Source organism: Pelophylax lessonae (genome assembly GCF_965119305.1).
Source record: "Pelophylax lessonae genome assembly, chromosome: 4".
Taxonomy (NCBI): Eukaryota; Metazoa; Chordata; class Amphibia; order Anura; family Ranidae; genus Pelophylax; species Pelophylax lessonae.
The window spans coordinates 644,989,959-645,000,336 of record NC_138771.1 but is presented as its reverse complement, the minus strand read 5'-3'; the positions used below and the strand labels follow the sequence as shown (position 1 = coordinate 645,000,336).

Sequence of the window (10,378 nt, the reverse complement as noted above, 5' to 3'; positions counted from 1 at the left end):
GCTTCTAACTTCAACGTGTTTAATTAGGTTTAACAATAAAACCTAGAAGCTAATTGGTTACTATGCATTACTGCACCAAATTATTTGTGCACCCCTTGTGTCACCCTTTTTCTCCTCTTATTAGTATGCCCCTTGCACTGCAATATGCCTGATTGGTTCCTTGTGCTGTTTCCTCCTCATCTATTTGAGCCTCGCTATACATAGAATGAAATAGGCTAATGTCAATTGAAATTCAGGTATTTATACTGATTTAAAAAAAAAAAAAAAACATCCATTTAAGGTTATATATTTAATTAAGGATCTGCACTATTTGTGCAAATTTGCAGCTGTCAGGAGGTCAACTTTGAATACAAAAAAGTATATAGGAACATGAAATCAATGCAAAATAAATAAGATACCCAAGCTCTGTAAAATATATATAAAAAAAAATAAATAGTAGAAGAAAAAAAACAAAACTTCTATTATTTTAAACACTGTCCTTTCTGTTCCCATAGGCTAGAAAATATGATTGAAAGGTACACCGCAATGAACAATATTAGGCCAATTTTTGTTAAATAAAAAACAGATGGAGGGAGGCTCTGTTCAGGATTTTCCATGTTATTTAGGCTCCATGTACACGGGACGTTGTTAAAAGTACCTTTGAATGCTGGAATTTTTAGGACGTTTGAAACGTCCGTTCGGTCGCGTTTGTACCCGTGTTTAGCAGCGTTTGCGGGCGTTTGCGTTTAGAAGCGTTCCTAGAGGTCAAAAAAATGATTCCCCTTTAAAATGGAAAAACGCGAACGCTAAACGCGGGTCATCGCGTTCAGACGCGTTTGTGCGTTTGAAAAGCCGGGAAACACACGTTCGAACGCAAATAATTGCGTTCTAAAAACAGTCCCTGAACGCAACTGCCTGCAAATGACTGTAAACGACCTGGTGTACATGGACAGATAAGATAAAATGTAGATGGGTTCAGGGGCTTCTGAAAAAAATGCGCAACTGCTCCTAAACGGCCATTTCCAGCGTCCCGTGTACATGGAGCCTTAGTCAGCAGGGAGAGCTGATGATGGGTTTTATTTTTACATTTCTATGTGAGTATTTTTATCCCTGGTTTTAGTACAATAAATTGTTTGAAATAGAGAGCACTATGGTTTCCCATTATTTTCTGGTTATACACGATTGATGGATATCTGCGGAGGAGTCCATTTGGGTTCAAGTACATCCAGAGGAAGACCATCCCAGTGAGGATCAGAGGGACATAATTACAGGCATTTGCGGATCTGATATGGGGCCACTGCTTGGAGGTGAGCGGGCATTTTAGCCATAGGTGGAGGTCACTGAAATAACTGGATTATAGGACTGTTTAAAACGATTGAATATTGCACGACTGTGGATTTTTATCATTTTATTGGGACTATGCACATTAGATTGTGCTACACTTGATGTGATATTTTTATTTGATGCAAAGTTATAGGTAAAACACCTTTTAATAAGTGGTGGCAGCAATCATGAACATTCACATTATATATATATATATATATATGTACATATATATATATATATTGTTTTGCTTTGAGTTTTTGAAATTTGTGATTCGTTTTGACCAGGTATAGGCATTTATGCAGTTAGTTAGTATTAACTTATTATAATTTTGTACACCAATTTTACACTAATTTATCTTGCGCTGATTATTCACATTGAGTATATTTGGGTTTCTAAAGCCTAAAATTATTTTTGATTAACACACATTCATTGTAGGAAAAACAAACAAGCCTTTAAAATGAGCAAATTTTGAATGCTTTTTCTGCTGGTGTATGCCCACCATTAGGGATAATTCTTTTTTTTTTTCACAATTTTTATTGTCAAATAACAAAGAGCGATACAAAATGTCCACTTTAGTTCAAAGCAATTAACTGTTACATCATGTAAGGATTACAAGTAGAGAGAAAAAGAAAGAAAACCTATGAAGTTTCAGTAGATATCTTGCATGGTAAGTAAGCATAAAAACATTAAGGTAAGTAAACCTAGAAACATCAAACCCAATTTCTAAAAACAGCTCTGACTTCGTCATGAAAGGTATAGACTACCGATAACATCTATCATAGAGCATAGTGGAAAAGCCATGCTTGGGGGTCACTATTTTGTGGATTTAGTTCGTCCGAAGGGTCAGGTATATAGGGATAATTCTTAACACTCCACATTAAAAAAGGATCTTCATAAAATGGAATCTTGGATAATCAAATGGTCAGTGAATTTTTTCTGTTTTTTAACTGGTTCCAAAACCACTTTAGATGTGAAAGGCTGTCTATCATGGATGAATAACTTGTTTAAACCTAAATTATTAATACCTTTACAGTAAAACCTTGGATTTCGAGCATAATTTGTTCCGGAAACATGCTTGTTATCCAAAGCACTCTTATATCAAAGCAAATTTTCCCATAAGAAATAATGGAAGCTCAGATGATTCGTTCCAAAACCATTGATTCATAAGTCCTTCAGTTTATAGTCCATATAAAAGATTATAGTAATGTGATAGGTTGTGTAACCATAAAATGTCCATCCACAAATGGCGCATTCACAAGGGGATTAGAAGCAAAATCCAGCAGGATCTACAGAGTATAAAAGAGGTTGATGATTAAAAGAGGCACATCTAAGAAAGCAGGCATCTGGGGTAAAGCTGTCCACATAGACCATCTTCCGCACCGTTGGCTCTCACCGCTGTCAGTCTGCAATCATGACCGGGAAGACTACCCTGCAGTAGAGCAATCTAAAAGGGAGGCTTTAAGTGCTCGTGGAGCGCAGTGTGGAAGGGATGATGTTGATGGCGGCGCAGAGGACGGTCTATGTGGACAGCTTTACCTCGGATGCCTGCATACTTAGATGTGCCTCTTTTAGTCATCAACCATGTGAGTTGCTAAATGTTGTACCTTCATTAAATGTAACCATATTGCTACACCTAAAGGCACCTCTCTTCTCTTTTACACCCAGTTGTGACATGACGTTACTTCTATATCAAGACATTGCTTGTTTATCAAGTCAAACTTTACAAAAAAAATTAGCTTGTCTTGCAAAACACTCTCAGACCATGTTACTCTCAATCCAAGGTTGTACTGTATATTTAAATTTCAAGTGGCATATTAAAATTCTAGACAATATGGTTAAGACGTGTACATCAACAAATGATACTATGAAGAATTAGACAAACTCAAATGACAATGGTAATAGGTAATACTCAAATTATAGGTACCCACGTCCCAATAATATGAATAGAAAATCAGAAAAATGAGAAAGGGGGGCAAGGGGAAGGGACTTTCTAACTGGGTGCCGTCATATGACCAATATATAAATACAAATTTGTAAAACAAATATTTTATTTAAACAAATCTCATTAAAAACATCCACTGTACCATAATGCATAGGTAACAATGTGTACAAAGACAATAAAACATAGGGGTACAAGCCAAATAGTAGCATATGATGTTAAGAACACAGTATCACATCCTACATGTGGATAAGTAGAAAACCTCTACAAATCCTGAACCAACCCAATAAATTGTGCTGGCTAGTGTAGTGACTGATGATGCCCAGAACTTAGCCCGACATGTTTCGCGGCAGAGAGGCCGCTTCCTCAGGGGCAGTTGAGGGGTTTTATGTGCGTCACTAGAACTACTAAAAAAGAAAAGAAAAAGAAGACAAAAATCATACATATTGCAATACATAGCATACATCATAAAGACACATAGTTAAATTTATCACATCGGATACCAAGAACATCAATCAAGAGACCATTCCCATGTATAACCCACTTGAGGGATATGCAAATCGCAATTCGGAAAATATGTCCCAGACTGTAAGGTACGTATTCCCCCCGGGCGAGCACAGGAGCCAATCACCAACAATAGGGGCCAGGTGGTATACTAACTGATACTAAGCTGAGTTGTTTTTCATTTTTGTGACCATGTTTTTCAGAGAAAAAAAAAGAATTTTGTAGAAAGGTTAAAACTTAGCTGGATAGTTTGAAAAAGGATCTTAACAAAATTGAATGGATAAATGTCAGATTAAATGTTGTTTTTGGGAAGTAGTCTATGCTCTGGTTAAACCCCAGCCGCACACTACTGAAACGCGCCTAGTTGCGACCAAGAGAAAACTTGTGTTCAATTTTTAAAACTTAAGCCCCGTACACACGCAATGATTATCGGCCGACCGATCGTCTGTCTTTTATCCAGAGTTGTGTTTTGTTGGTTGGAATGTGCCTAGACTGCATACGAATTTTGTCGCCCAACAACATTCTACTTCAGAAGTGATGTCATGTGTTGGGTTGCTTTCTTTGTGTTCTTTCTTCACTTAGCATGCCCAGACTTACTCATCAGATTTTTCCCTGTCGAAATCTGTACTGACTGCACGAAAATCGGCCGTTGTGTTGACGGCCAACAAAAATTTTATAGTCTGCACACCAGATTTTTTTCGGCCGAAAAGTCGGAGTTGGTTGTCGGAAGCATCATACTAACAAGCCGAAAATCGGCAGATCAGTCGTCGGACGAAAATTCCCTGCCAAATTTCGACGCGTGTATACGGGGCTTAACACTCAGCAAGACTCTGGTCTCCACACACAGGTGGTAGCTTCCCTAAACTTACTTGCAGTTAGCAATAGTTTGAACTTGGATGTTTCTTGTAGAATGTATCAGATGTTTTACTTCCACATTGTATTTCACTTAATACAGCACCAACTGTGCGTTAATCTTGAACCGGGCATCGTGCTCCTCTCTGGACACAGTGAGATCCCCGAAGGTGTGTCTGAGGAAGGGGGGCAAAAAACCTGGTTCCACATTAATCATCTGTTCTATCTCGCACACCTCTCATCATCTGTTTATTGGTTATATGTATTCATCCATTCATCTGTTAACTGTATCGAAGGTTCCACCTCAAATCTATATGCAACAAATAATGTTCAAGTGTTTTTTGTCCTTAATTACGTTGTTTTTCTTGTGATAAAAAAATAAAATCTATTGAAAATAATTGTTGTTTTTGTTTTGTCCTCCACCAGAATTGTGAGTTGTTGAACATAGCGGATTTTCTCCTGGTTACAACCTAAATTATTATTTTTTTTATATTCTCTTACCAGATGGGCTATCACAATAACATAACCTATATTGTACTAACAGGTTTTCCAAATATAAAAAGCATAAAATTTATATATTTCTTCGTGCTGTTCTTCATATATTGTGTTATTATTTCTGGAAATATTATTATTGTGGTTTTATTTCATCTGAGTAAAACACTTCAGTCTCCCATGTACCTCTTCATCACCCAACTATCATTGCTTGATATAATTCTGTCTACAGATATTCTTCCCAACCTTCTTTATATCATCTTACATGATGGATGTACCATGTCTCTTGCTGGATGTATCATTCAGTTCTCCTTCTTTGCCCATGCTGAGGCCTCAGAGTGTTTTCTACTGACTGTGATGTCCTATGACCGGTATTTGGCCATCTGTAAGCCCCTGCATTACAACTCTTTAATGAACCAATCAATTTGCATTAAATCAGTGATTACCATTTGGTTACTGGGTTTTACAATGGCATTGGTCGATTCCATTTCTTTGTGCAGTCTATATTATTGTGGATCAAACATCATTCATCACTTCTTCTGTGACTATGAACCCATACTAGAGCTTTCCTGCTCTGATACTTCATGGATCCATAATCAGGTCTATGTCATAGCTTTCATCTGTGCTGTAACACCTTTTATACTAATTGTTATATCATATATCTATATTGTTTTAACCATCCTCAAAATTAAATCAATTACAGGAAGAAAAAAAGCCTTCACCACCTGCAGCTCTCACTTGACCACTGTGTTCATTTTTTATGGGACGCTAATCGCTGTGTATTTGATTCCAACAAAAGGACAACTAGATATTCTGAACAAGGTCCTCTCTCTCTTTTACACTGTAATGACACCATTGCTTAATCCGATCATATACACCTTCAGGAACAAGGACTTTAAAAAAGCTATAGAGAAAATAAAATCATAATATATTTCAAATTAAAAATGCAAATGTGATAGAATAGTAAATATAAAACAAAATCGCTATACAGTACATATACAGTATATACAACCATATGCTGTATACTGTATATATACAGCAATATGCACCAATATTTCTGTGGGCAGAACGGCTAATTTCCAGCATATGCACATAAGCATATCCTTGGCGCCAGATGTTTACATACAGTAGGTGGTATACATTGCATTGCATGGCTAAAGGTATAAATTGTGAAATCGCTGGGATAGAGATGTTAAAACTACATTACAGGACTATGGATGGCATAATGTGACTAGAACAGGGTGGTTCCACAATTATTACAACTCTAATCCTGTGTTTAGACAACCAGCATCTGCCTTGACACATTCTATGGTGACTGGATTGAGGTGTATCTCCCACCTGTGTGGATATAAATGCTGGGATTTTTTCCGACCACTAATCAGAGTTGAAGAAGTGGCTTAGAAAAGCTTAGAAACATCTTCAAAATTACAGAACAAGTTCAGTTGAAGTTCAGTTGAATATGACTAACTGTTACAATATACCACAGATGTCAAAAACAAGGCCAAATCTGTCCCTCCAGACCCTCTCAAAGGACCCTCACACCCAGTTTTGCAGCTGGAACATGGTGGTAGTCCATTCCACCACCTCCTGCTCTGGCCCTCCGCTTCCCGTAGTAACAGATTCCAGCACACACTTATGGCAGGAACAGATCTCCAGAATCAGAAAGAGAACAACCTCTTTGCAATGTGAGGCAGAGCTGCCTACACGGGTAGGTAGTTTGGGCGAAGGTTGGGTTGCACACTGTGCATAGCGAACCCCTAAATCCTGCTCTCTTTACATAATGCACTCTGTACGTAGCGCACACCTGAACTCTATACTCTGTATGTATGGTAGATCACCCCAGATACATCTGGCCCTTTGAGGGCAATCATACTGCTTATGCGGCCCTTTGATGAAATTGAGTTTGACACCCCTGCTATATACCATGACCTGGATCAATGAGAACCATCACAATTTTATTTTTTGATTCAATACATTTTCATTGAGTTTTTACAGTTTTACAAAACAAACAAAGGGTATTGCAGCATGAAAAAGTATAGTGCAAGATAAAGACAACAACATCCAATAGTGCAAGCATTGGTTGGGCCGAGACTTAGAAATAAACCCTCAGTTGCTTAGATGCAAAGGCTATAAAGAACAAGAAAAATGGACTGGGGTTGGTGGAAAGGGGAAGTTATCTGTTGGTCCAAATGTTTCAAATTTGGGAGAATTTGGTTAGGATTAGAGAATTTATTGCTAGTAATCGCTCAAAGGTATAATTGGAGTTTACCATAGTCACTACATCTGATACATTGGGGGATAAAACAAACAAAGGGTATTGCAGCATGAAAAAGTATAGTGCAAGATAAAAACAACAACATCCAATAGTACAAGCATTGGTTCGGCCGAGACTTAAAAATAAAGACTCAGTTGCTTAGATGCGAAGGCTATAAAGACCAAGGAAAATGGACTGAGATTGGCAGAAAGGGGAGGTTATCTGTTGGTCCAAATGTTTTTACATTTCTGAGAATTTGGTGAGGCTTAGAGAATATCACTCAAAGGTGTAATTGGAGTTTACCATAGTCACTACATCTGATATATTCCGGGATATGTTTGTTTTCCATTTTCTCAGAATGGTGAGCCAAGCTGCCAATAGCATATGGGTTACCACTGGTCTGTATAGAACCTTCACAATTTTGATGGTACCCACAAACTGATAATCCATAATAAATATTTTGCATTCCATATCTATTGAATAAACATACATATTCAAATATGAAACATTAAACAACTAATATTGTCCTTAGAGCATATGCATGCAATTTATTCAAAATGAGGCAATGGTGGAAAATAGGTGAGTGGATAAAAGCTCTAACAATAATTATGGAGTTCTATACTGCCTTCAATTTAGGATTGAAGCATAACTCCACTTTTGTTGAGAAAGAAAAACATTCCCCTCTGGGTAAACTATGTACATTACAAGGATTATAACAAACTTTGTTGCAGATTCCTACCTTTTGTTATTCTGAAGAAATTATTATTTGTTCCTCTGTGCTGAGTGTGTCTAATGGGAGTGGTTTCATAATTATCTATCAGCTTTGCAGCTGCAGAGCTCGAATGAGGAAATCTGCTGGGCCTGCATCCCTTTAGATGTGTTCCTATTGGGAGTATCTCACCAAAAATGAATTTTTTTTTGCAGGGGATGCCAGAAACCTGACTTGTATCTTATGCAGACTTCTGGGAAAATTGGTGAGCCAATCAGACAAGCAGGAAATGATGTTCCTGGGGTGTGCTCAGTATAAATTCTGTGTACAGGACAGCTCCAGGTAGCCATACAATTTTAAAGCTTGTAGTGATTGGATACCATTTTGCGATTTATTGATTGATTGATGGTTGATAATCCCTGTTAATGCAGTTGTGGTTTGCGGTATGCTCACCAAGTGCCTTGGGCTATGGTGTTTGTCTTTTGAAAGTAGTGTATTGTTGTTAGGTACCTGTTAGTTAAAGTCCGAAGTGTTGCTTGAGTGCTGAGGATTCAGGCGAAAATGTAGTCAGAGATCAGGCCGGAAACCGATCGGGCAAAGTGGTATCCAAACGTAATCCAAAGAATGGTCAGGCAGGCAGAAGTCATACATAAGCTGGCGTTGAAGTACAGATTCGGCAGGCTGAAGAGGGGTCAAGAATACAGGCAAACATTCATACAGGATCGTCAGTAAAAGAGCAAACAGCACACCCAGGAAGATGTTCCAAAACAAACGGGCATTGAGGAACAGGAAGTGCTGCTATTTAAATGCTGGATAAATTGTACATTGTTCACAGCTGGTTAAATTGTACATTGTTCGCAGCTGGCAGCAGGTGGAGCTAGTGAGTCCAAAAGTAAAGCATCAGGCTGGAAAATCACTGCCAAAACTCCAGAGCTTCTTTGTGGCACAACAGATAAGGCTGCAAGCTACGAAACAGGGAACCTCCTGGTTCAGGTACATGACAATTGTTATTATTCTTCATATTTTGTTTCTGCAATACAATTCCTTGCCAATGTCTAATTATCTAATTTGATGTCCATCTGATGTGCTCTTTTTTTTTTTTTTTTTTTTTTTTTTTTTATACTCTTCTTTACTTTCAGGGAAATTTCACTGGTTTTTGTATTTATTGTCTTTATTTAATGTGAAGAATAAAAACCAGCAATTTAAAAGTGGGTTTTTATTTTTCCTTTTTTTGGATGACCTGGTTTGTTGGACATCTTAAGGGTATATGAGATTTTTTGTTTATTTTCCTTTTCTTTTTTTTTCCACATTAAAAATTTTATTGAAACAAAAGCATTACAAATTCACATATAGAACATGCAATAACAAAGTATACTTATCATATATAAATAAATCAATAGAATATTGTAGTTTAACATTTCTGTATGTGACATTAGATGTATACAGCAACTATGTATAGCTGTCAGGCAATAGTAACTTACAAAATAAGTAAATGATAATGTCAAGCATAAGAAATGCTATTTTCTTGATTGGTTTAATTTAAAGGAAAATGGCATAGTACGTAAGTGAATATCAGTAAGGTTTTCCACTTACAGAGTCAGATGTCTGTCTGCCATCATCCTGGATATACAGGGAAAGAAGAAACGTATATCCCCCATTACAGACTGGGACTATATCGGCAAACAGTACACCACAGACATATATGATAAAATTATATCAATTTATTTCAACATATTAACATTGTTTTCCAATTTTTTCCCAAAAGAAAATGAAAACATAAAGACATAAACATGTACATATTAAAAATGGCTCATTATACAAGCATCTCAATATTGGTTGACACATGTTAGAAGTTTGCTGTCTCCATTCCACCCAACATGTTTCAGGTCTCTGTCCTTTCCGCAGGGCTTTTTTTTTTTTTAGGAAGGAGATGCATGTTTTCAACAGTAGTCCATTAAAAAATATGACATTGTAATGGACATAGGTGCAGATCATATAACAGGAAAAACGTACATTATCTTACATAATACCTACCACTTCAAACAGTCAAGGTAGGGTATGGCCGTATGGTACTGTGCAGAGGGTAGAGCCTTGTTTCCTTGGATCGGCACCACCGCCTTAGAGCCTCAAATTGGTGGCGGTGGTGCCGATCCATCCTGTCCAGGCAGATACAAGGCTCTACCCTCTGCAGAGTACCATATGGCCATACCCTACCTTGACTGAGGTGGTAAGTAATATGTGAGATTATTTATGTATTTCCTGTTATATGATCTGACCGTATGTCCATTAAAATGTCATTCTTTTTTGATAGAATGCTGTTGAA

The 10,378-nt window shown here is 37.4% G+C and overlaps 1 protein-coding gene across 1 annotated transcript; it reads left to right on the top strand.

Annotated features, from left to right (window-relative positions):
* Positions 1-5,272: 5,272 nt before the first annotated feature.
* Positions 5,273-6,019, top strand: LOC309554931 (olfactory receptor 5G25-like; the record flags this gene model as incomplete). The annotated part of the gene is made up of 1 exon (XM_082256669.1): positions 5,273-6,019. The coding sequence occupies one exon, from the start codon at positions 5,273-5,275 to the stop codon at positions 6,017-6,019; it is 747 nt and encodes a 248-aa protein (XP_082112795.1).
* Between the last annotated feature and the right edge of the window lie 4,359 nt (positions 6,020-10,378).